The sequence below is a fragment of the Ranitomeya variabilis genome, chromosome 8 (assembly GCF_051348905.1).
Source record: "Ranitomeya variabilis isolate aRanVar5 chromosome 8, aRanVar5.hap1, whole genome shotgun sequence".
In the NCBI taxonomy this organism is placed as follows: domain Eukaryota; kingdom Metazoa; phylum Chordata; class Amphibia; order Anura; family Dendrobatidae; genus Ranitomeya; species Ranitomeya variabilis.
In genome coordinates this window covers 17,070,397-17,098,034 of record NC_135239.1, presented here as the reverse complement: position 1 = coordinate 17,098,034, position 27,638 = coordinate 17,070,397, and the positions used below count along the sequence as shown (strand labels likewise).

At 43.7% G+C, this 27,638-nt stretch overlaps 2 protein-coding genes across 4 annotated transcripts in view; one reads left to right on the top strand and one right to left on the bottom strand.

Annotated features, from left to right (window-relative positions):
- DNAI4 (dynein axonemal intermediate chain 4) overlaps window positions 1-22,109 on the bottom strand; it is a 34,073-nt gene extending 11,964 nt beyond the window's left edge. The window contains exons 1-12 of the mRNA XM_077277460.1: window positions 21,811-22,109; window positions 13,948-14,110; window positions 9,637-9,827; window positions 8,156-8,265; window positions 7,764-7,920; window positions 7,522-7,661; window positions 6,371-6,535; window positions 5,316-5,510; window positions 4,722-4,855; window positions 4,548-4,634; window positions 3,321-3,472; window positions 1,616-1,770 (exon numbers count right to left, since the gene is read on the bottom strand). Of these exons, the coding sequence (XP_077133575.1) occupies window positions 1,616-1,770; window positions 3,321-3,472; window positions 4,548-4,634; window positions 4,722-4,855; window positions 5,316-5,510; window positions 6,371-6,535; window positions 7,522-7,661; window positions 7,764-7,920; window positions 8,156-8,265; window positions 9,637-9,827; window positions 13,948-14,110; window positions 21,811-21,857 (1,696 nt within the window). The 5' untranslated portion in view covers window positions 21,858-22,109. The remainder of the gene's footprint in view (window positions 1-1,615; window positions 1,771-3,320; window positions 3,473-4,547; window positions 4,635-4,721; window positions 4,856-5,315; window positions 5,511-6,370; window positions 6,536-7,521; window positions 7,662-7,763; window positions 7,921-8,155; window positions 8,266-9,636; window positions 9,828-13,947; window positions 14,111-21,810) is intronic.
- MIER1 (MIER1 transcriptional regulator) overlaps window positions 21,996-27,638 on the top strand; it is a 34,477-nt gene continuing 28,834 nt past the window's right edge. For 2 of the 3 annotated variants that reach the window (XM_077277461.1, XM_077277462.1), the window contains exon 1: window positions 21,996-22,113. In XM_077277461.1, the coding sequence (XP_077133576.1) occupies window positions 22,105-22,113 (9 nt within the window). In that variant the 5' untranslated portion in view covers window positions 21,996-22,104. Of the gene's footprint in view, window positions 22,114-27,248; window positions 27,267-27,638 lie in introns of those variants that run through there. The other variant, XM_077277463.1, reaches the window with a different exon arrangement.

The following is a 27,638-nucleotide window of genomic DNA, read 5'->3' as shown; positions in this document are numbered from 1 at the left end:
GTTCTTCAAAGTAGCCACCTATTGCTTTGATGACTGCTTTGCACACTCTTGGCATTCTCTTGATGAGCTTCAAGAGGTAGTCACCGGAAATGGTTTTCACTTCACAGGTGTGCCCTGTCAGGTTTAATAAGTGGGATTTCTTGCCTTATAAATGGGGTTGGGACCATCAGTTGTGTTGAGCAGAAGTCTGGTGGATACACAGCTGATAGTCCTACTGAATAGACTGTTAGAATTTTTTTTATGGCAAGAAAAAAGCAGCTAAGTAAAGAGACACGAGTGGCTATCATTACTTTAAGAAATGAAGGTCAGTCAGTCCGAAAAATTGGAAAAACTTCGAAAGTGTCCCCAAGTGCAGTGGCAAAAACCATCAAGCACTACAAAGACACTGGCTCACATGAGGACCGCCCCAGGAAAGGAAGACCAAGAGTCACCTCTGCTTCTGAGGATAAGTTTATCCAAGTCACCAGCCTTAGAAATCGCAGGTTAACAGCAGCTCAGATTAGAGACCAGGTCAATGCCACACAGAGTTCTAGCAGCAGACACATCTCTACAACAACTGTTAAGAGGAGACTTTGTGCAGCAGGCCTTCATGGTAAAATAGCTGCTAGGAAACCACTGCTAAGGACAGGCAACAAGCAGAAGAGACTTGTTTGGGCTAAAGAACACAAGGAATGGACATTAGACCAGTGGAAATCTGTGCTTTGGTCTGATGAGTCCAAATTTGAGATCTTTGGTTCCAACCACCGTGTCTTTGTGTGACGCAGAAAAGGTGAACGGATGGACTCTACATGCCTGGTTCCCACCATGAAGCATGGAGGAGGGGGTGTGGGGGGGCTTTGCTGGTGACACTGTTGGGGATTTATTCAAAATTGAAGGCATACTGAACCAGCATGGCTACCACAGCATCTTGCAGCGGCATGCTATTCCATCCAGTTTGCGTTTAGTTGGACCATCATTTATTTTTCAACAGAACAATGACCCCAAACACACCTCCAGGCTGTGTAAGGGCTATTTGACCAAGAAGGAGAGTGATGGGGCGCTACGCCAGATGACCTGGCCCCACAGTCACCAGACCTGAACCCAATCGAGATGGTTTGGGGTGAGCTGGACCGCAGAGTGAAGGCAAAAGGGCCAACAAGGGCTAAGCATCTCTGGGAACTCCTTCAAGATTGTTGGAAGACCATTCCCAGTGACTACCTCTTGAAGCTCATCAAGAGAATGCCAAGAGTGTGCAAAGCAGTCATCAAAGCAAAAGGTGGCTACTTTGAGGAACCTAGAATATAAGACATAATTTCAGTTGTTTCACACTTTTTTGTTAAGTATATAATTCCACATGTGTTAATTCATAGTTTTGATGCCTTCAGTGTGAATGTACAATTTTCATAGTCATGAAAATACAGAAAAATCTTTAAATGAGAAGGTGTGTCCAAACTTTTGGTTTGTACTATACTTGCAAAATTTTATGAATAGTATGTTACACCCCAATATTGATGACTGATGGTATTTGTTGCACTTTGGATTTGGGTCATGATGGTGCTCAGCATTGGTTTGGGCAGGTGCCACCTCCCATCCTTCATGTTTGCTGCCCTCATGTCTCACAATCTTTACTACTCACCACTACAGTCCAGTCCTTTCCTGATATGCCATCTTGTTATTCTGCCATCGGCACAAATGGACACCAGAATCTCCCCTTTATCATCCCCCAGGCCGCTGTCTTGTTCGATCCACTTCACCTGCCAGACTGGACACGTGTGCTTGTGAAGATTGTCGCTAACAAAACATAAGAAAAAATTTTACTTACTCCTAATCCTAGAATCTAATTGAACCTGAGCCGTGGATTTTCTGCTGGTCTAAGGCCGGGTTCACATTAGCGTTTCTGTTCGCAGCGTATGATCTGCATAGATCCGCATGGGTAATGCGTATATATTTTTAACATTTTGTACGCAGGGACATGCATTTGCATGCGTTCGCATGCGGATGCATACGCATGCATCGTTTCGCGGTTCCCAGCGAACGCACCTAGTTTCATTTTTTTGAGACATCAAATATTGCGCAATCATGTGCACGCGGATGATTGCATCAAAAATCTCATTACTGTCTATGGTAATGCATTGGTACGCAAGGACTTTAGACTTCACATGTCCAGGAAATGTCACCAACTCCACCATGCGCATAAAAAACGCAAATGCATACCAAAACGCATTTAAACGCATGCACACAGTGTTTTTTTTGCGTCATGCGTAAGATGATGCGGAGACGTAAGCATACGTTTGCGCATGCAGATGACACGCTGCGCACAGAAACACTAATGTAAACCTAGCCTAAAATCTCCCAAAAAGTCCATCTGCATGTGAAAACATGAGTGGGGTAGGGTGGGACCGTGAAAGTCAGAAGCTCTGTATGTATAAAAATCCTGAATATAAAAGGGGTATTCCCATCTCCAAGATCCTATCCCAATACGTATTAGGTGTAATAATGATAATAATATTAGTAAACATCTCCAATTAGAAATGTAGTCTAGTTCTTCTGATTCGCTATGTCGCTTACCCCCTGTGCAGGGCATTGGCGCATTGCTGTAGCTTAAGTATCCATGGTTACGACCACTAAACAACTAATTAACTGTCACTATACAAGTAGTTATAACCATTGATATCTAAGCTACTGTAATGCCGTGCATGGGGGTAAGCGACATAGCGAATCAGAAGAACTATACTACATTTCTAATTGGAGATGCTTGCTAATACTATTATCATTATTACACCTACTACGTATTGGGATAGGATCTTGGAGATGGGAATACCCCTTTAAGTTACTGTCATCTGGGTAATCAAATTGCTCCACGTTGTCTCCCCAGAGGAAATAATGAAGCTGCAAACAACGTCATGTGCATTTCCCATTAAAGGGGTTTTCCTGTTTATAAAAAAAAATATCCAAATGCTCTTACATATATAAAATAATACACAAAGCAGATACTCACCCTCCCCAGGTCCAATGCTGGGCTCTCAGCCTCTGCTATGGTGTATTGCCTGCAGCAGTGACATCACGACTCTAGCACAAATGAGTGCTGCAGCCAATCATTGCGCTCAGCAGCTGGTGCCATCTACAGTGATTGGCTGCAGTGGTGATGTGCGCTGTAGCTGTGATTTCACTGCTGAAGTCAATATACAGAGACCAGAGCAGCGGAAGAAAGCCAGCGATGGATCCAGGGAGGGTGAGAAGTTTCTGTTTAAAGTGAAAGACGCCTTTAATGTTAAAATATAGGCAGGATTATACTGGGGACACGATTTGTATCACACGGTGTCATACTATTCCACACATACCTGCTGTCTAGCACCGGGACATTTTCCTTGCTTTGCACATTAAATATTGCCACTGTGCCATTATACATCCCGACTGCCAGAAGGTTGGGAGACAATGCAGAGAAGTCCAGCGCTGTCACTCCACTTTCACACTTGTAAATCCTCTCTGGCCACTGAAAAAAACAAAAAAAAACAAACCCCAAAGCATCATGAATGCACATTTAAAAACAATTACACCCACATGTGGCAGTATTACTCCGAAAACCATGTGTCTGTACCATTGTGGCTGTAGCTAAATCGCAGGTCACAAGCGAGTGGTGTGATGTGTGCGACTTGTGGTCTGCCACCAACATACAATAGTTGGATTTTTGCGTCATGTTCACGGACCATGGACAATGTCGTGTAGCCCTGGCCTAAGGCTCGTGCACATTTGTGTTTGAGGATCTATCGTCAATATTAAAATAATTGCACAGCATGTAAGATGTTGCCCAGGAGTAGCGCTATAATTGGTGCTAAATGTAACTGCTTTACAAGAAGCTGGATAGCGGGAGGGTTTAGCACAATGGGAGGCAGTGAGGGGAATTATATGCGAAGGACGGTATTTATCCTCTAGGATGCACATAGAACTGTATTGAAGCCGCTCAAGTGCATTGCAGTCACAGAGTTAGCGGTGGTTGCAATGCAGAATAAAAGTATGGTAAGTTTGGTCTTGGACAAGCTATTCGCCCAAGGCAGATTTAAGAAAACCCGGCATGGGCTTTTACTTTTGGAGTGAACTACAGGATGGTAGTGGGGCGGTTCACTCTCGACAGCCGGGTCTTCTAAATGGGCCATGGCCACAGATCTAATTTAAAAACCCTGCAGAAAAGGTTGAGTGTGTCAGTGTTGGTTTGCAATCTGCAGAGCAGGTGGCTCTGAAACATCCGGCTGATGTGTGCAGTCAACACAGAGCCAAGGGAAGCGAACACCTGGCGCCCCCTCAGAATGACATGGTGGTGCAATCGCCCACGGCAACATGTCTTGGATACGGACTGTCTGGACGCCCCGGCTGCGATCCGGAGGATACCGTTTGCTTTTTATTTGTGAGTTTTGGACATTAAAGACATTTTGCTTTGAACTTTATTGGCTCACTGCCTCATTACCGCACGGTGTCAACACCACCGCACTACAATACATACATTTTACATATTACGAGGCAACCAATTCGTGATTAAGCCCTAGTTCTTGCCCACAAAAATTATTTCTTACAGTTGTGTTCTTAAGTGACCAGCAACACGCCAATCCTCCTTTCTGCTCCTTAAAGCCATACTGTCCGTAGCCGACGGCTAGAAGATCCTATGAGAGTAAAGAGCCCCATTATTTGTAGACGCTATGACATGATTGATCAGAATTCGCTCTCCGTCACGGTCTCGTCACACTTACTGAGTTCTTCTTGTTCCATGAAGTGCTGCTCACGTTGTGACCTTTAGTCACCTCACAAACAAAAGACCACAATCTATCTAAACTGGGGGACGTGACGTTGGGTATGACTTCAGTATCGTCAGCAGCTTCTGGATCTGTGCAGTAAGAGATTTCAGAAGGAAAAGTGTTAGAAATGTGAAAAACTGAAGTTTGAAGAATCTTTGCCTGAAAAATAATCGCAGCAAAATCCTTCACGAGAACAGTCACAAGAACACTGACTGACTGCAGCGGTCACCTGGATGTGTGATATGTTACTGCTGCAGCAGAGGAAATGCACTGGGGACATCGGAATTGCAGTGCAGGAGATGGAGGATTTTACAGGTAGTATGAGATATTTTTCACTAGATATTTGCACAGAGGTAGTACATGCAGAGTATTTTCTGAAAAGTGTTCATGAAATCTTATCAAAGTGCTGCAGATAAAATCTGCAGCATAAACTGACTTTGGCTGCAGATGACCGCGGCTTAAATAATAACATCTAATCATTATTTAAAGAATTCCCGAATGGTTTGGAAAGCGGAGCTCCAGACACAGGGGCTAGAATCGAGAGGTCACCTATAAGGACGGGCAGCTGTCGATAGGCCGCAAGCTTCCCCTGGAATATGTTTTCTACCACAACCCTCTCCATGATGAAAAGGTCTTGCTGGAACTTCTCTGATTGTAGGATTTCTTTCCCGTCTGGCACGGATTCATACGGAATATGTATCACCGATAATCGGTCCAGATCGGTGCCCGTGCTGGAGAAGAAGTCTGAAATGACAAGAGTAAAAGTAGATAGAACACAGAACACATCAAGAGACATAAAGGGATGTGATGCGACATTTCCCCCCCAAAAAATGTGCATGGAATAGAAGCCACTGAACCAATCTGTTAGTCCATTGTGCACACAATGTCTTTTAAACTCAGGTGAACCCGACAAGGTTTTCAATTAAGAGATTTTTTCCCCTGAAATGTCTTTTGTGTCATCTTTACAGTTATTTCCTAAACGTTAATTTGATAGTCTGGGCTGTCACTGAGCTTTTTTTTTTTTAGAGTCTTCCTGTTTTTTTTTACTGTAGTTTTCTGGTCGTTTTTTCACTCCATTGAATAATGAAGACACCACTTGCATTTTTTTTAAGCAAAAAAAGATGGCAAAATGTTTAAAAAATCATATGGTCGTCTTCTGAGCTTTACTATTGAAATGTATTGTAAAGAACAAAGCATCTTCCGAGTGGAAAACGCCAGGAAAATAGACATCACTTCCTTAAATCACTTGGCTGTTTCAGAAACCTGGAGTGGATAAAAGATGTTCAAAACCATGCACATGTACAGAGCGAGGCTTTGCTATATATGTTTATTATTTTGAATGTTTTTGATTTTTTTTTTTTTTTTAAGTGGTATCCATGTCAGAATCCCCTTGGGGGATGTGCAAACACAAAAAATTTTCAATGACTTCTTTGGTGCTGCAGAAAACAAAAAAAAAAAATTAAAAAAAAAGTTTAAAAAAACTCTTATTCTTTTCTATTGTAAAACTATTTTGCTGTTTATATGTTCAGTCATTTGAGCGCTTTTTTTTTCCTGCCTCAGATTATCAAAAAACGCTTGGTTGAAAAAAAGAAAGTTATAGTTACCTTCTCTATCCATTGAGGCCACGGATGTTGTTTTCCTGCTTGTGGTGGACCTGCTGCTGGCCACGCTCTCTGATCTACCGGTGGTCTCTACAATGGGCACTACCACCGGAGGGGTCTCCTCAAAGTTATATGAATCATACAAATCCCAAACTGAAGCCATGATACCTACACAGATGAAAACAGACAATACTTGAGGAATCCTTCCGATTTCCAATCAGGAAAAAGGGACATTGAGGGGTAGTTCATTTATCTGAGGCTCATAAAAAAGTGCACAATATACGGTCATTTGCAAGACCCGTCCAAGAGGAGAAGGCCCCCAACAAACCTTTCCTCATCCCTCTGGACCACAAAGCCAGCGCTAGGGTCAGGGGTAGGCAACCTCCCCTTGCTGAAGATTAGGAACAGACCCTTTCACTCCCAGATTCCACCCGTATTGCCATCCCTGTGTCCACCAAGAGCCTCAGTGTAAGGGCTCATACTCACTTGCGCGAAACTCTGATGAGTCTCGCATGTTAATACCCGGCGCTGCTGTCGGCACTCAGATCGGAGCGTGCGGCCGCATAGGAATACATGCAGCCGCACGCTCCGCTTCTGAGTGTCGGGTGCAGTGCCGGGTATTAACATGCGAGACTCATCCGAGTATGAGCCCTTAGACACCTGTCCCGGCAATCCCTGGCTCCTGTTCCTTCACCTTGGTCCTCTGCCCTCAGCTGTGCTCCACATCAGGTTTTGGGCCTTGAGGACTGGAGTTAGGGAAACACTGCCCTAGACCTATTTAAGGCCCATTTAGACACACACCTGTATTTTGGGATTGAGATTCTAGCCCTATGCTCAGTGTGCTCGACTATCTGTGCGTATTAGTTTTGCTTTCATCCTTGGTGGGTTCCACTTCATCCATCATGCTGCTCCTGAAATACCTGTGTGCCAAGTCCTCACTGCATCAACACCTGGGATCTGTGTATCCACTTGGACCTAAGCCTTAGAGGATCCATCTCACCTGGTGAGTCTAACACTCAGTCTAGTTCTGAGGTTACAAGGGATGCAGAACTACTGAGCCGTGTACCCTCTAGTCTCAGCCCTACACAGGAACTATAAATCTAAACATGATCTTAGATTAATTGGTGATTGAGCATATCCTAATAAAACCTCACCGGCATCCTCCAGGAGAATCGGTTCACACTGAACCTCTTTACTCTTCGGTGCCCCATTAATCGTTTGCATCATCCTCTCGACGTAGCGATCGTTTCCGGCTCTGTTCTTGCAGAGATCTGCATATGTCTGATTCCGTAAGCTTTATGGAAAATTCATGCAATGTTATGTTCAACAATCAGACAGAATTCAATGAAATAAGTCGCCATGATGCAACATTATGGTTTCCTGCATGCGGTCATACTTGATAGATTCTGCTTGAGGGTCATCGCTGGAGATCACAGCTGCCGGCATGTCCAGCAGCCATATTGTGTCCGTCTCGGTCAGGTATATATTGATTGGTTTATCTAGATCCTCTTCCCTTGGCGGTTCTTGTACTCCATCTTGCTTTAAGTGGAAATCTTTGGAATAGAAGTTTACTCATATTAGACATTGACTGGAGAGGGGTTAATTTTACAATATTCCCACCAACCTAATTCGCCCTCCTGCTACAAGTAAATTCTGCATTAATGTCTATGAAGATGAAAAGGGAAAGCAGCTATCAAACCCCACTGGGGGTTATCTTTGAGGAGAGTAATAAAAAACCCTTTAAGTACAGATATCCAATTTTGCTTGACAGACCCCATGAAACAATACCAGGTAAGCTGAGCCCAACATCACGCTTGAAACTTGGCTCTTCTATATCCTCTGAAATAGATTCTGTCTCTTGGCTCGATCTTGACATACTACTCCCTCCAAATGTTGACCTGTAAGAAAGCGAATCCATAGTTATGATATTTCTGCTGTTAGAAGTACAATAATGTATAAATGTACTGTATCTTATATCAATGCACCATCATGTGAAGGGTCCGTCTGCACCTCTACCTCAGCAATGAAAAAAAAACAGAGGGAAGGTAGGGGTGGAGAGGAGGGGGATGCAGCTGCAGTATTTAAATTCCACTAGTGTTGTTTAAAGTTGGGTTCCTATTTTACAAAGTCGCAGCGTAACACTAGAATTCACCATCACTTTATGAGAGATGTGACCCCCAATGACCCTAAATATCATGGGACTGCTTTCTTGGCACAGTGCCGCTCCTGGACAAGTGGATGCGCAGTGAACTGCAGTTTAGTTACATACCATAAGGCCATACAGCGGGTGACCTGTGTAGGAAAAAAACAGTGAACCACGTAATGATGCATGTGCGGTTACAGACAAAAGTATTTATTATTCACTCCTCAATATTGAAATTGCAACACCAAGAAGAAAAAGTCGTAGAATTATGGAAATATTAGGATGGAGACATTACCGATCTGCAAATGATTAAAAAATGGAAACAAAATGTTCAAAACATCTGGATTTCTTCAATCTGGAGTATGAGCACCACATGCAGAAATCCCGGCAATCATTGAGGTTAATGGTCGTCTGAGGAAGGTTCTGCTGCTGAATGCACTTGGGCAAATCATCAAGATCCTCTGCTGGCAGCTCCTGTGTAACTGGTGAAATCACCAATCAATGACGTCCCACATGTGCTTGATGAGAGAGAAGTCTGGAGACACTGCAGTCATGGTGGCAAGTTTAGGCCACGTGGGCTGCTCACAGGAGCACGAGCAACATGTGGTCTAGTGTTGAGAAACGGCTCCTGGGACACTTTGGAGAAATGGCCACATCACTTATTCTACCATTGATCCATTCTGTATAAGCCAGATGTCCGGCTGTACGTGTCCACTGATCTCACGCCACCACTCTCAGAGGCTATCATGGTGCAAGATGGCAATGGTGGCTAAAATGAAGGTCTGCCCTCTGCAGCGAGTCCTGCTTTTGTGATGGATGCAATGATAGCTGGAGATTGGTCTGGAAACGATGAGGGCAACATCTTAAAGAGGTCTAAACAGGGGAGCATCACACAATAAGGTAGCAGGATCCCTCTAGTCTTTATATCCACTGAGGCTGTAAGTGCCGGGATTTATGCATGTGATTCATACTCCACAATGAATAAATCCAGATGTTTTGAAAAATTAGTTTCCATTTTTTTCATTATTTGTAGATCAGTAACGTCTTCATCCTAAAATTTCCAAAATTCCCCATCTTTTCCTCCTTGGTGTGTCTATTTCAATGTTAAGGAGTTTAGTTCAATCACCTGGAAAATGGCCCCATGAAGCTGGCTGTAAGCCCGGTTTGCTGCAAGGACAGGGTTGAAAAGAAGTCGGATGCAGTTATGGTGGAGGTATCCGGCGGGGTGAATATTTTTGCCTGTTTTGAAGATGCAGCTCCTGGCTCTGCTTGAAACAATGCACACGGGGTGACATCATTTCCTTCTTCATCAATCACCTGAGGATATAAAAAAAATCAAGTGTTTCACTTTGCTTGCACTCCAGTTCCCATCCTGAGACTTAGGACCCCTTATGATAATGTCCGGTTTCTAACTGGTGAAAGTTTTGATACTAGAACTCTTTGATCTCACGGAACAGGAAAGTTACATTGTGGATCTAAATCAAAGTAGACACAGAGGAAAAACCAGTTAATATATAGAGGGCTAATATATAGACCGATATCCCATCATTCAATATTAATTATAGTAAAACTGGTCACCACCTGTGTCAAACAATATAGTGAGACCACTAAGAAGACAGAAATAACATGCACCAAGTATGAACCAAACCAGTGGAAAAAATGATGACAGAATTTTTTCAAATGTTTAGATATGTATCTCTTTTATTTCATGGCAAGAGCAGAAAAACAAATTAAAAAAATATGTTATATTAAAAATAGTATTAATAAAATAGTATAATTAAAACTGTATATATGTATATTGCTCACGGGCACATATCAAAAAAAAAAAAAAATATATATATATGTTTATATGGTACAATATATGATTGCACAAGGCTGGTCTGAATATTTTATATACTGGATACCCCGATAGATATAATGAGTATCAAAAAAACAAAGTAGGGATCATATGTGACACATAATAAAAAAATTATATGTATAGAACTATAAATAATATAAAAACCAAAAGTGAGAGTGTGTAAAATATTATATATATATATATATATACATATACACATATATAAAAAGTGTACTACACATAAAAATTATTATTAAAATTTAAAAAATTATCAAAATAGTGCAAAAAGTGCAAAAAAAGTGCATTTAGCCAATAATAATTTGATTCTAGTATAAATACAAGTCGTGCATATTACACACAAAAGAAGTGCTGTATGCACATATGATCCAATACTACTTACTTATAAAGCTGGGGAAAATATTTCCAGGACCGCCAGGTGTTTGAAAATGTGCACCCCGACACGTGTTTCGGACCCAAAGTTCCTTCGTCAGGGGGTACCCTGACTTTGGGTCCGAAACACGTGTCGGGGTGCATATTTTTTGATATGTGCCCGTGAGCAATATACAGTGCCTACAAGTAGTATTCAACCCCCTGCAGATTTAGCAGGTTTACACATTTGGAATTAACTTGGCATTGTGACATTTGGACTGTAGATCAGCCTGGAAGTGTGAAATGCACTGCAGCAAAAAAGAATGTTATCTCTTTGTTTATTTTTTTTTAAAATTGGGAAAAGTTTTTTCAGAGGGTCATTTATTATTCAACCCCTCAACCCACCAGAATTCTGTTTGGTTCCCCTAAAGTATTAAGAAGTAGTTCAGGCACAAAGAACAATGAGCTTCACATGTTTGGATTAATTATCTCTTTTTCCAGCCTTTTCTGACTATTTAAGACCCTCCCCAAACTTGTGAACAGCACTCAAACATGGTCAACATGGGAAAGACAAAGGAGCATTCCAAGGCCATCAGAGACAAGATCGTGGAGGGTCACAAGGCTGGCAAGGGGTACAAAACCCTTTCCAAGGAGTTGGGCCTACCTGTCTCCACTGTTGGGAGCATCATCCGGAAGTGGAAGGCTTATGGAACTACTGTTAGCCTTCCACGGCCTGGACAGCCTTTGAAAGTTTCCTCCCGTGCCGAAGCCAGGCTTGTCCGAAGAGTCAAGGCTAACCCAAGGACAACAAGGAAGGAGCTCCAGGAAGATCTCATGGCAGTGGGGACATTGGTTTCAGTCAATACCATAAGTAACGTACTCCACCGCAATGGTCTTCGTTCCAGACGAGCCCGTAAGGTACCTTTACTTTCAAAGCGTCATGTCAAGGCTCATCTACAGTTTGCTCATGATCACTTGGAGGACTCTGAGACTGACTGGTTCAAGGTTCTCTGGTCTGATGAGACCAAGATCGAGATCTTTGGTGCCAAACACACACGTGACGTTTGGAGACTGGATGGCACTGCATACGACCCCAAGAATACCATCCCTACAGTCAAGCATGGTGGTGGCAGCATCATGCGGTGGGGCTGTTTCTCAGCCAAGGGGCCTGGCCATCTGGTCCGCATCCATGGGAAGATGGATAGCACGGCCTACCTGGAGATTTTGGCCAAGAACCTCCGCTCCTCCATCAAGGATCTTAAGATGGGTCGTGATTTCATCTTCCAACAAGACAATGACCCAAAGCACACAGCCAAGAAAACCAAGGCCTGGTTCAAGAGGCAAAAAATCAAGGTGTTGCAGTGGCCTAGTCAGTCTCCTGACCTTAACACAATTGAAAACTTGTGGAAGGAGCTCAAGATTAAAGTCCACATGAGACACCCAAAGAACCTAGATAACTTGGAGAAGATCTGCATGGAGGAGTGGGCCAAGATAACTCCAGAGACCTGTGCCGGCCTGATCAGGTCTTATAAAAGACGATTATTAGCTGTAATTGCAAACAAAGGTTATTCCACAAAATATTAAACCTAAGGGTTGAATAATAATTGACCCACACTTTTATGTTTAAAATTTCTAAAAATTTAACTGAGCAACAAAACTTTTTGGTTTGTAAGATTTATGCATCTGTTAATAAATCCTGCTCTTGTTTGAAGTTTGAAGGCTCTAACTTATTTGCATCTTATTAAACCTGCTAAATCTGCAGGGGGTTGAATACTACTTGTAGGCACTGTACATATATACAGTTTTAATTATACTATTTTATTAATACTATTTTTAATATAAAAAAAAAAAATATTATTTGTTTTTCTGCTCTTGCCATGAAATAAAAGAGATACATATCTAAAAATGTGAAAAAATTCTCTGTCATCATTTTTTCCACTGGTTTGGTTCATACTTGGTGCATGTTATTTCTGTCTTCATTGTGGATCTAGCGCACAAGTCACCAAAATCTGCAGATATAGGCCCCGATTCATTATGAAAGTCTTATTGAAGGGAGCGCTTGTGTAAAATGTACCAAATTCATTAGAGGCACATATCTTATTTGTGAACATGTTTCACTTGCTGTGAGCCATCACAAGAAATGTTCGCCAGTAGGGCGCTGGAGTCTGTTTCTTTCATAATTTACACCTCTTTTTTGGTCCTAATTATGATAAATTTGTCGGGCGCTCTTTACCATAACCCGTCCCAACGACTTTGCAAAAATTGTCGGACCTCGACGGTACAGGTGAAAAACTCCAAAAGTCTTGAGTTGTGTAAAAACACTGCAGCATTTCAAGCAGTTTTACTCCAGCGTTCCGGCAAAACTACTTAATGAATCGGCCTAAGCAAAAAGATGTCCGGTGTCCTCATGGTCACTCCGCGGCAGCTGGGCCCGGCCAGTGCAAACTTCCTCCGCAGGCACTCCAATGTCGGCATCCTGGGCGCCTCCTAAGATCACAAAGCCTCAGATGGTAAATACCATGGAATACCAAAGAGAACACCAGACCAGGGTCTTGCAATTTTTTTTCTCAACCTTAGGGGCATGTGCACACAGAATCTATTAGGCGCGAGAGTACGAGATTTCCTAGATGCTTCAGAAGAACGCTGGCTTCCTGAACTGTCTTCTTTAGCCGTTTTTAGGTTGCTTTTAAAGTATCAACTAGTGTAGAAAGGATTGCTCACTTCTTTCAAACATGATCGAAAGGTGCGTTAATGTTTATTTATTATTTATTTGTTTATTATGGAGTGCTTTACCTGGCAGGTTACACCATCATTCAATATTAATTATAGTAAAACTGGTCACCACCTGTGTCAAACAATATAGTGAGACCACTAAGAAGACAGAAATAACATGCACCAAGTATGAACAGATGCCGAGTTCACATACCCCAATAGCTCCAGATATGTGTCAACTCTCCCTAAAACACGATGGGACTATAACAAACCCTACTCCCGAGATACTTGGACATGAACGGGAATTTTTTTTATTGCTGCAAAGAGGAATATTTCCATTCACTGACAAGAGGCAGAGATCTTGAAGAAAAATGTATTATGGTACTTTAAATCACAGTAAACCCTTGCAGAACGTTTCAATAGACAAATATTAATCTTCATTTATAAATGAATCGCGATCAATGTATCCAACCTCAAAAAGAGCTTCAGCTGAGTATTGAATACTTTTCTATGACTTACTGGTATCACTTGCTTCCCGCTTGACACAGAACTTTTATCCATGTTTTTGCTGTCAATGTGGAGGCTGATACTTTTTCTGCTTCCCATACTCCGATTTCCTTTGCTTTGCGTTACAAAACCTGATACGTTGATAATTTTCTTGACATGGGATGCCATCTTCGGTCTAAGGAGAAAGAGCATATCTTCATAATAAGCAATGGACAATCCTTACACAACAGCTGAGTATTATAGTAGTTATATTCTTGTACATAGGGCATAGGGGCACTATTATAGTAGTTATATTCCTGTACATAGGGGCAGTATTATAGTAGTTATATTCTTGTACATAGGGGCAGTATTATAGTAGTTATATTCTTGTACATAGGAGCAGTATTATAGTAGTTATATTCTTGTACATAGGGCATAGGGGCACTATTATAGTAGTTATATTCCTGTACATAGGGGCAGTATTATAGTAGTTATATTCTTGTACATAGGGGCAGTATTATAGTAGTTATATTCTTGTACATAGGAGCAGTATTATAGTAGTTATATTCTTGTACATAGGGGCACTATTATAGTAGTTATATTCTTGCACATAGGGGCAGTATTATAGTAGTTATATTCTTGTACATAGGGGCAGTATTATAGTAGTTATATTCTTGTACATAGGAGCAGTATTATAGTAGTTATATTCTTGTATATAGGAGCAGTATTATAGTAGTTATATTCTTGTACACAGGGGACAGTATTATAGTAGTTATATTCTTGTACATAGGAGCAGTATTATAGTAGTTATATTCTTGCACATAGGAGCAGTATTATAGTAGTTATATTCTTGTATATAGGGGCAGTATTATAGTAGTTATATTCTTGTACATAGGAGCAGTATTATAGTAATTATATTCTTGTATATAGGAGCAGTATTATAGTAGTTATATTCTTGTACACAGGGGACAGTATTATAGTAGTTATATTCTTGTACATAGGAGCAGTATTATAGTAGTTATATTCTTGCACATAGGAGCAGTATTATAGTAGTTATATTCTTGTACATAGGGGCAGTATTATAGTAGTTATATTCTTGTACATAGGAGCAGTATTATAGTAGTTATATTCTTGTATATAGGAGCAGTATTATAGTAGTTATATTCTTGTACACAGGGGACAGTATTATAGTAGTTATATTCTTGTACATAGGAGCAGTATTATAGTAGTTATATTCTTGCACATAGGAGCAGTATTATAGTAGTTATATTCTTGTATATAGGGGCAGTATTATAGTAGTTATATTCTTGTACATAGGAGCAGTATTATAGTAATTATATTCTTGTATATAGGAGCAGTATTATAGTAGTTATATTCTTGTACACAGGGGACAGTATTATAGTAGTTATATTCTTGTACATAGGAGCAGTATTATAGTAGTTATATTCTTGCACATAGGAGCAGTATTATAGTAGTTATATTCTTGTACATAGGGGCAGTATTATAGTAGTTATATTCTTGTACATAGGAGCAGTATTATAGTAGTTATATTCTTGTATATAGGAGCAGTATTATAGTAGTTATATTCTTGTACACAGGGGACAGTATTATAGTAGTTATATTCTTGTACATAGGAGCAGTATTATAGTAGTTATATTCTTGCACATAGGAGCAGTATTATAGTAGTTATATTCTTGTATATAGGGGCAGTATTATAGTAGTTATATTCTTGTACATAGGGGCAGTATTATAGTAGTTATATTCTTGTACATAGGGGCAGTATTATAGTAGTTATATTCTTGTACATAGGGGCAGTATTATAGTAGTTATATTCTTGTGCATAGGAGCAGTATTATAGTAGTTATATTCTTGATCATAGTAGCAGTATTATAGTAGTTATATTCTTGTACATAGGAGCAGTATTATAGTAGTTATATTCTTGTACATAGGAGCAGTATTATAGTAGTTATATTCTTGTACACAGGGGACAGTATTATAGTAGTTATATTCTTGTGCATAGGAGCAGTATTATAGTAGTTATATTCTTGTACACAGGGGACAGTATTATAGTAGTTATATTCTTGTGCATAGGAGCAGTATTATAGTAGTTATATTCTTGTACATAGGGGCAGTATTATAGTAGTTATATTCTTGTACATAGGGGCAGTATTATAGTAGTTATATTCTTGTACATAGGGGCAGTATTATAGTAGTTATATTCTTGTACATAGGGGCAGTATTATAGTAGTTATATTCTTGTGCATAGGAGCAGTATTATAGTAGTTATATTCTTGATCATAGTAGCAGTATTATAGTAGTTATATTCTTGTACATAGGAGCAGTATTATAGTAGTTATATTCTTGTACATAGGGGCAGTATTATAGTAGTTATATTCTTGTGCATAGGAGCAGTATTATAGTAGTTATATTCTTGATCATAGTAGCAGTATTATAGTAGTTATATTCTTGTACATAGGAGCAGTATTATAGTAGTTATATTCTTGTACACAGGGGACAGTATTATAGTAGTTATATTTTTGTACATAGGGTCAGTATTATAGTAGTTATATTCTTGTACATAGGGAACAGTATTATAGTAGTTATATTCTTGTACATAGGAGCAGTATTATAGTAGTTATATTCTTGTACATAGGAGCAGTATTATAGTAGTTATATTCTTGTACATAGGGGCAGCATTATAGTAGTTATATTCTTGTACATAGAAGCAGTATTATAGTAGTTATATTCTTGTACATAGGGGGCAGTATTATAGTAGTTATATTCTTGTACATAGGGGCAGTATTATAGTAGTTAAATTCTTGTACATAGGAGCAGTATTATAGTAGTTATATTCTTGTACATAGGGGGCAGTATTATAGTAGTTATATTCTTGTACATAGGGGCAGTATTATAGTAGTTATATTCTTGTACATAGGGGCAGTATTATAGTAGTTATATTCCTGTACATAAGCGGCAGTATTATAGTAGTTATATTCTTGTACATAGGGGCAGTATTATAGTAGTTATATTCCTGTACATAAGGGCAGTATTATAGTAGTTATATTCTTGTACATAGGGGGCAGTATTATAGTATATTTTTGTACATAGGAGCGGTATTATAGCAGTTATATTCTTGAACATAAGGGCAGTATTGTAGTAATATTTTTGTACATAGGGAGCAGTATTATAGTAGTTATATTCTTGTACATAGGGGCAGTATTATAGTAGTTATAGTCTTGTACATAGGGCAGTATTATAGTAGTTATAGTCTTGTACATAGGGGCAGTATTATAGTAGTTATATTCTTGTACATAGGGGCAGTATTATAGCAGTTATAGTCTTGTACATAGGAGCAGTATTATACAGTTGTGGCCAAAAGTATTGACACCCCTGCAATTCTGTCAGATAATACTCAGTTTCTTCCTGAAAATGATTGCAAACACAAATTCTTTGGTATTATTATCTTCATTTAATTTGTCTTAAATGAAAAAAACACAAAAAGAATTGTCCTAAAGCCAAATTGGATATAATTCCACACCAAACATAAAAAAGGGGGTGGACAAAAGTATTGGCACTGTTCGAAAAATCCTGTGATGCTTCTCTAATGTGTGTAATTAACAGCACCTGTAACTTACCTGTGGCACCTAACAGGTGTTGGCAATAACTAAATCACACTTGCAGCCAGTTGACATGGATTAAAGTTGACTCAACCTCTGTCCTGTGTCCTTGTGTGTACCACATTAAGCATGGAGAAAAGAAAGAAGACCAAAGAACTGTCTGAGGACTTGAGAAACCAAATTGTGAGGAAGCATGAGCAATCTGAAGGCTACAAGTCCATCTCCAAAGACCTGAATGTTCCTGTGTCTACCGTGCGCAGTGTCATCAAGAAGTTTAAAGCCCATGGCACTGTGGCTAATCTCCCTAGATGTGGACGGAAAAGAAAAATTGACAAGAGATTTCAACGCAAGATTGTGCAGATGTTGGATATAGAACCTCGACTAACATCCAAACAAGTTCAAGCTGCCCTGCAGTCTGAGGGTACAACAGTGTCAACCCGTACTATCCGTCGGCGTCTGAATGAAAAGGGACTGTAGGTGGGAGACCCAGGAAGACCCCACTTCTTACCCCGAGACATAAAAAAGCCAGGCTGGAGTCTGCCAAAACTTACCTGAAAAAGCCTAAAAGATTTTGGAAGAATGTTCTCTGGTCAGATGAGACAAAAGTAGAGCTTTTTGGGCAAAGGCATCAACATAGAGTTTACAGGAGAAAAAAAGAGGCATTCAAAGAAAAGAACACAGTCCCTACAGTCAAACATGGCGGAGGTTCCCTGATGTTTTGGGGTTGCTTTGCTGCCTCTGGCACTGGACTGCTTGACCGTATGCATGACTTTATGAAGTCTGAAGACTACCAACAAATTTTGCAGCATAATGTAGGGCCCAGTGTGAGAAAGCTGGGTCTCCTCAGAGGTCATGGGTCTTCCAGCAGGACAATGACCCAAAACACACTTCAAAAAGCACTAGAAAATGGTTTGAGAGAAAGCACTGGAGACTTCTAAGGTGGCCAGCAATGAGTCCAGACCTGAATCCCATAGAACACCTGTGGAGAGATCTAAAAATGGCAGTTTGGAGAAGGCACCCTTCAAATATCAGGGACCTGGAGCAGTTTGCCAAAGAAGAATGGTCTACAATTCTACAAATTCTTGTACATAGGAGCAGTATTATAGTAGTTATATTCTTGTACATAGGGGCAGTATTATAGTAGTTATATTCTTGTACATTGGGGTAGTATTATAGTAGTTATATTCTTGTACATAGGGGCAGTATTATAGTAGTTATATTCTTGTACATAGGAGCAGTATTATAGTAGTTATATTCTTGTACATAGGAGCAGTATTATAGTAGTTATATTCTTGTACATAAGGGCAGTATTATAGTAGTTATATTCTTGTACATAGGAGCAGTATTATAGTAGTTATATTCTTGTATATAGGGGCAGTATTATAGTAGTTATATTCTTGTACATAGGAGCAGTATTATAGTAGTTATATTCTTGTACATAGGAGCAGTATTATAGTAGTTATATTCTTGTACATAAGGGCAGTATTATAGTAGTTATATTCTTGTACATAGGAGCAGTATTATAGTAGTTATATTCTTGTACATAGGAGCAGTATTATAGTAGTTATATTCTTGTACATAGGGGGCAGTATTATAGTAGTTATATTCTTGTACATAGGGGCAGTATTATAGTAGTTATATTCTTGTACATAGGGGCAGTATTATAGTAGCTATATTCTTGTACATAGGAGCAGTATTATAGTAGTTATATTCTTGTACATGGGGGCAGTATTATAGTAGTTATATTCTTGTACATAGGAGCAGTATTATAGTAGTTATATTCTTGTACATGGGGGCAGTATTATAGTAGTTATATTCTTGTACATAGGGGCAGTATTATAGTAGTTATATTCTTGTACATAGGAGCAGTATTATAGTAGTTATATTCTTGTACATAGGAGCAGTATTATAGTAGTTATATTCTTGTACATAAGGGCAGTATTATAGTAGTTATATTCTTGTACATAGGAGCAGTATTATAGTAGTTATATTCTTGTATATAGGGGCAGTATTATAGTAGTTATATTCTTGTACATAGGAGCAGTATTATAGTAGTTATATTCTTGTACATAGGAGCAGTATTATAGTAGTTATATTCTTGTACATAAGGGCAGTATTATAGTAGTTATATTCTTGTACATAGGAGCAGTATTATAGTAGTTATATTCTTGTACATAGGAGCAGTATTATAGTAGTTATATTCTTGTACATAGGGGGCAGTATTATAGTAGTTATATTCTTGTACATAGGGGCAGTATTATAGTAGTTATATTCTTGTACATAGGGGCAGTATTATAGTAGCTATATTCTTGTACATAGGAGCAGTATTATAGTAGTTATATTCTTGTACATGGGGGCAGTATTATAGTAGTTATATTCTTGTACATAGGAGCAGTATTATAGTAGTTATATTCTTGTACATGGGGGCAGTATTATAGTAGTTATATTCTTGTACATAGGGGCAGTATTATAGTAGCTATATTCTTGTACATAGGAGCAGTATTATAGTAGTTATATTCTTGTACATAGGGGGCAGTATTATAGTAGTTATATTCTTGTACATTGGGGCAGTTTTATAGTAGTTATATTCTTGTACATAGGAGCAGTATTATAGTAGTTATATTCTTGTACATAGGAGCAGTATTATAGTAGTTATATTCTTGTACATAGGGGGCAGTATTATAGTAGTTATATTCTTGTACATTGGGGCAGTTTTATAGTAGTTATATTCTTGTACATAGGAGCAGTATTATAGTAGTTATATTCTTGTACATAGGAGCAGTATTATAGTAGTTATATTCTTGTACATAGGGGGCAGTATTATAGTAGTTATATTCTTGTACATTGGGGCAGTTTTATAGTAGTTATATTCTTGTACATAGGAGCAGTATTATAGTAGTTATATTCTTGTACATGGGGGCAGTATTATAGTAGTTATATTCTTGTACATAGGAGCAGTATTATAGTAGTTATATTCTTGTACATGGGGGCAGTATTATAGTAGTTATATTCTTGTACATAGGGGCAGTATTATAGTAGCTATATTCTTGTACATTGGGGCAGTTTTATAGTAGTTATATTCTTGTACATAGGAGCAGTATTATAGTAGTTATATTCTTGTACATGGGGGCAGTATTATAGTAGTTATATTCTTGTACACAGGGACAGTATTATAGTAGTTATATTCTTGTACATAGAAGCAGTATTATAGTAGTTATATTCTTGTACATAGGGGCAGTATTATAGTAGTTATATTCTTGTACATGGGGGCAGTATTATAGTAGTTATATTCTTGTACACAGGGACAGTATTATAGTAGTTATATTCTTGTACATAGAGCAGTATTATAGTAGTTATATCCTTGTACATAGGGGGCAGTATTATAGTAGTTATATTCTTGTATATAGGGGCAGTATTATAGTAGTTATATTCTTGCACATAGGGGCAGTATTATAGTAGTTATATTCTTGTACATAGGGGCAGTATTATAGTAGTTATATTCTTGCACATAGGAGCAGTATTATAGTAGTTATATTCTTGTACATAGGGGCAGTATTATAGTAGTTATATTCTTGTACATAGGGAGCAGTATTATAGTAGTTATATTCTTGCACATAGGGGCAGTATTATAGTAGTTATATTCTTGTACATAGGGGCAGTATTATAGTAGTTATATTCTTGTACATAGGAGCAGTATTATAGTAATTATTAGGCCGGTTTCACATTTGCAGTTATGTCCGCAGCGTTTCTGACGCATACATGTGTCTTGATTTCATACCTTTTACATTGTGGACGCAGGCGCATGCATCGTTTTGCGGTGTGCGGCTGGGCGCGGCTGACGCACCATGTTGCAGTGTTTGAGGCGGCACATTTCCGCCGTCAGACTCATGCGGACACTTGTGGAAGGAGTGCATGCATACAATGCATTACAGTCTCTGGGAACTCATAGGAAGGACATGCGCTCGCTTGCGTTTGTGTACGCATGTGTTTTTTGAGTAAACCAGAAATCCCATGAGACGCCATTCGTGGCTTGTGTCAAGGAAATTCTTCTGGAAAATCTTTTTCCTATCGAACACATCTGCATAAAAACCGCAAACACATGCAAAAACGCAGCATTTTTTTCCGTCTGGCGTAAGATGAGGAGGATAAACGCTGCGTTTTTTCATGCGTTTGCAGTTGCGGACAAGACGCTGCAGACTCAACCAGAAATGTGACACTAGCAGATGTGATATTATCCACGCAGCGCTGCAGACAATCCCCGTGATGTACGGACACTTACACGCTGCTCACGGGCTTCCGCGCTCCGCTCCGGGTAGGACCGGACATGTTACCGGTGATTGCCGTCGCCGTTTTCCGTGAGTTCTGTCAGCAGAGGCTTCTCAATACCGCGTTGTGTGTAACCATAGTAACGGTGGGACCGCCCTTTCTCTTCGGAGGAAGCTCCACCCCCCTGTGGCTCGGCCTCCAGCTGCGTCTCCATTGGCTGCGCCCCCTGGCGGTCACTGTGCAGCCGCTTCCGTCTCCATCCGGGCTCTTGCGCTGACCCGCGATGTGACCCGTCAGTTCGGCAAATATGGCGGAGGTAAGGAGGAAACTCATCTAAATATTCTCCCCGGTGGCGCGCAATGGAATGTGTGATCTGGCGGCGGCCGTGGCTCCCGTATTCCCCCTGGGACGCGTCCCCGGCTCAGCCCCCGGGCCCGGCCTCCCGCCCTCTTCACTTGTTGCTTCTGTCGCCCAATCCCGCGCTCCTAAACTTCTTTCCGAGCTCCCGGCACCCGGCGGCGCGGGTTCTGTCCGGTCCTCACAGCTCCGGCCTAGCGCCAATACCTGGTCCTGTCAGCGCTGCCGAGGCGGGAACCGCTCCCATCACCTGCCTCCCGCCCTGCGGACCGTGAGAGAGAGGACCGCCCAGAACCGAGACCCGGAGACCCCCAGAGCCTACCTACCTGAGCGACCCCGACATGCCGAGCCCAGGAGACCACCAACCCCAGAGCCTACTAACCTGAGCGACCCCGACATACCGAGCCCAGGAGACCACCAACCCCAGAGCCTACTAACCTGAGCGACCCCGACATACCGAGCCCAGGAGACCACCAACCCCAGAGCCTACTTACCTGAGCGACCCCGACATACCGAGCCCAGGAGACCACCAACCCCAGAGCCTACTTACCTGAGCGACCCCGACATACCGAGCCCAGGAGACCACCAACCCCAGAGCCTACTTACCTGAGCGACCCCGACATACCGAGCCCAGGAGACCACCAACCCCAGAGCCTACTTACCTGAGCGACCCCGACATACCGAGCCCAGGAGACCACCAACCCCAGAGCCTACTTACCTGAGCGACCCCGACATACCGAGCCCAGGAGACCACCAACCCCAGAGCCTACTAACCTGAGCGACCCCGACATGCCGAGCCCAGGAGACCACCAACCCCAGAGCCTACTAACCTGAGCGACCCGGACATACCGAGCCCAGGAGACCACCAACCCCAGAGCCTACTAACCTGAGCGACCCCGACATACCGAGCCCAGGAGACCACCAACCCCAGAGCCTACTTACCTGAGCGACCCCGACATACCGAGCCCAGGAGACCACCAACCCCAGAGCCTACTTACCTGAGCGACCCCGACATACCGAGCCCAGGAGACCACCAACCCCAGAGCCTACTTACCTGAGCGACCCCGACATACCGAGCCCAGGAGACCACCAACCCCAGAGCCTACTTACCTGAGCGACCCCGACATACCGAGCCCAGGAGACCACCAACCCCAGAGCCTACTAACCTGAGCGACCCCGACATGCCGAGCCCAGGAGACCACCAACCCCAGAGCCTACTAACCTGAGCGACCCGGACATACCGAGCCCAGGAGACCACCAACCCCAGAGCCTACTAACCTGAGCGACCCCGACATACCGAGCCCAGGAGACCACCAACCCCAGAGCCTACTTACCTGAGCGACCCCGACATACCGAGCCCAGGAGACCACCAACCCCAGAGCCTACTTACCTGAGCGACCCCGACATACCGAGCCCAGGAGACCACCAACCCCAGAGCCTACTTACCTGAGCGACCCCGACATACCGAGCCCAGGAGACCACCAACCCCAGAGCCTACTTACCTGAGCGACCCCGACATACCGAGCCCAGGAGACCACCAACCCCAGAGCCTACTAACCTGAGCGACCCCGACATGCCGAGCCCAGGAGACCACCAACCCCAGAGCCTACTAACCTGAGCGACCCCGACATACCGAGCCCAGGAGACCACCAACCCCAGAGCCTACCAACCTGAGCGACCCCGACATACTGATCCCAGAGACCCCTGACCTAGCAAGTTGAGCCCAGGAGACCACCAACCCCAGAGCCTACTAACCTGAGCGACCTCTGACCCCCAACCCCAGAGTCTACTAACCTGAGCGACCTCTGACCCCCAGCCCCAGAGCCTACTAACCTGAGCGACCCCGACATGCCGAGCCCAGGAGACCACCAACCCCAGAGCCTACTAACCTGAGCGACCCCGACATACCGAGCCCAGGAGACCACCAACCCCAGAGCCTACTAACCTGAGCGACCCCGACATACCGAGCCCAGGAGACCACCAACCCCAGAGCCTACTTACCTGAGCGACCCCGACATACCGAGCCCAGGAGACCACCAACCCCAGAGCCTACTTACCTGAGCGACCCCGACATACCGAGCCCAGGAGACCACCAACCCCAGAGCCTACTAACCTGAGCGACCCCGACATGCCGAGCCCAGGAGACCACCAACCCCAGAGCCTACTAACCTGAGCGACCCCGACATACCGAGCCCAGGAGACCACCAACCCCAGAGCCTACCAACCTGAGCGACCCCGACATACTGATCCCAGAGACCCCTGACCTAGCAAGTTGAGCCCAGGAGACCACCAACCCCAGAGCCTACTAACCTGAGCGACCTCTGACCCCCAACCCCAGAGTCTACTAACCTGAGCGACCTCTGACCCCCAGCCCCAGAGCCTACTAACCTGAGCGACCCCGACATGCCGAGCCCAGGAGACCACCAACCCCAGAGCCTACTAACCTGAGCGACCCCGACATACCGAGCCCAGGAGACCACCAACCCCAGAGCCTACTAACCTGAGCGACCCCGACATACCGAGCCCAGGAGACCACCAACCCCAGAGCCTACTAACCTTAGCGACCTCTGACCCCCAACCCCAGAGCCTACTAACCTGAGTGACTCTTGACACCTGAGACCCCAGAGCCTACCTACCTGAGCGACCCCGACATGCCAAGCCCAGGAGACCACCAACCCCAGAGCCTACTAACCTGAGCGACCCCGACATACCGAACCCAGGAGACCACCAACCCCAGAGCCTACTTACCTGAGCGACCCCGACATACCGAGCCCAGGAGACCACCAACCCCAGAGCCTACTAACCTGAGTGACTCTTGACACCTGAGACCCCAGAGCCTACCAACCTGAGCGACCCCGACATACTGAGCCCAGAGACCCCTGACCTAGCAAGTTGAGCCCAGGAGACCACCAACCCCAGAGCCTACTAACCTGAGCGACCTCTGACCCCCAACCCCAGAGCCTACTAACCTGAGCGACCTCTGACCCCCAACCCCAGAGCCTACTAACCTGAGTGACCTTTGACCCCAGAGCCTACCTACCTGAGCGACCCCGACATACCGAGCCCAGGAGACCACCAACCCCAGAGCCTACCTCCCTGAGCGACCCCTACATACCGAGCCCAGGAGACCACCAACCCCAGAGCCTACTAACCTTAGCGACCTCTGACCCCCTACCCCAGAGCCTACTAACCTGAGTGACCTTTGACCCCAGAGCCTACCTCCCTGAGCGACTCCGACATACCGAGCCCAGGAGACCACCAACCCCAGAGCCTACCTACCTGAGCGACCCCGACATACTGAGCCCAGAGACCCCTGACCTAGCAAGTTGAGCCCAGGAGACCACCAACCCCAGAGCCTACTAACCTGAGTGACCTCTGATCCGAGAGCCCCCTGACCTAAGTGACTCCTGACACCAGAGACCCCAACCTACTGACTTAAGACCCCAGAGCCTACCTGAGCGACCCCGACATACTGAGCCTGGAGACCCCTAACCTAGCAAGCTGAGCCCAGGAGATCACCAACCCCGGAGCCTACTAACCGAGCAACTCCTGACCCCAGAGACCCCCAACCCCAGAGCCTACTAACCTGAGTGACCTCTGACCTAAGAGCTCCCTAACGCGAGCAACTAACTCCTGACCCCAGAGACCCCAACCTACTGACACAAGAGCCCCCTGACATAAGTGACTCCTGACTCCAACCTACTGACCTGAGACCCCCAACCCCAGAACCTACCTACTTGAGCGACCCTAACATACTGATTCCAGAGAACCCTGACCTAGCAACCTGAGCCCAGGAGACCACCAACTCCAGAGCCTACTAACTTGAGTGACTCCTGATCCCAGAGACCCCAACCTACTGATATGAGAGCCCCCTGACCTGAGTGACTCCCGACCCTGGAGACCCCCAACCCCAGAGCCTACCTGAGCGACCCCGACATACTGATCCCAGAGACCCCGGACCTATCAAGCTGAGCCCAGGAGACCACCAACCCCAGAGCCTACTAACCTGAGCGACCTCTGACCCCAGAGAGACCAACCTACTGACATGATCCTCCCTCCCGACCTAAGTGACTCCTGACCCCAGAGACCCCACCTGAGCAACTATTGACCCCAGCCTACTGTTATGAGAGCCCCCTGACCTGAGTGACTCCTGACCCCGGAGACCCCCAACCTACTGACTCCAGGCCCCCAACCCAGGAGCCTACCTGAGCCACCTGGACATACTGATCCCAGAGAGCCCTGACCTAGCAACCTAAGCCCAGGAGACCACCAACCTCAGAGCCTACCTACCTGAGCGACTTCTGACCCCAGAGACCCCGACCTGAGCAACTATTGACCCCAGAGCCCCCCGACCTGAGCAACTTCTGACCTACTGACCCAAGATCATGAACGACTATCTACCCGAATCCGAGAGACCCCCTCCCTGGTCGTCTCCTGACCTTCTCTTTCCTAGAGAGCCCTGACCTGACCCCGAGAGCCTACCGATCCATGAGCCCCGACCTGAGCGATGGTGAGCAGACTGCAAACTGTGTCCTACAAGGAACGGTTAAAGCAGGGGTGGGGAACCTCAGGCCCCCGGCTATTTACGGCCCTCGATGACCTTTTATCTGGCCCCTGGGCTGATTCTCGGGGACCGCAGTGCTTTGGCGCAGGGAGGTGTATTTTGTTTGCCACCATTAATTTCTTCTTGCTCTGTGCAGACACACGCAGTGCTCACTATTGAACACTGAAGGGCATGCAATGAAAGATTACATCCTGACACCAGTGCCAGAGTCAGGATGTACTTTGTGAGCGGAGTTTGTACGGCCCCTGAAGGATGGTATAAATATCTATATGGCCCTTGGCAGAAAAGATTCCCCACCCCTGGGTTAAAGGATCTGCAAATGTTTAGCTTGGAAAAAAAAAAAGAAGGCTAAGATGAGACTAAATAGCTGAACAAATATCTGAAGGGCTGTCACAGTGTAGAGGGATCATCATCATTCTCATCTGCACATGGAAAGACGAGAAGCAATGGAATGAAGCTGAAAGGGAGAAGATACAGATTAGATATTAGAAAATCACTTCTTGCCAGTGAGGGTGATCAATGAGTGGAACAGAAGGCCACGAGAGGTGGTGAGTTCTCCTTCAATGGAAGTCTTCCAACAGAGGCTGGACAGACATCTGTCTGAGATGGTTTAGTGAATCCTGCATTGAGCAGGGGGTTGGACACGATGACCCTCTAGGTCCCTTCCAACTCTTAACATTTTATGACTCCCGACCTACTGACCCGAGAAACCGCTGACCTACCGACCCCGTGACCCATGCCAGAGAATCCCAACTTAAGAACCTACCGATGTTAGTGACTGCCGACCTACTGAGCTTGGACCCGTGCCCGAGAGACCCCTGGCCTGCCGATCCGTTCCCGGGGGACCCCCGGTCTGCTGACCCTTGCGAGCCTGAGGCCATGTGCACACGTTCAGGATTTTTAGCGTTTTTTTCGCGTTT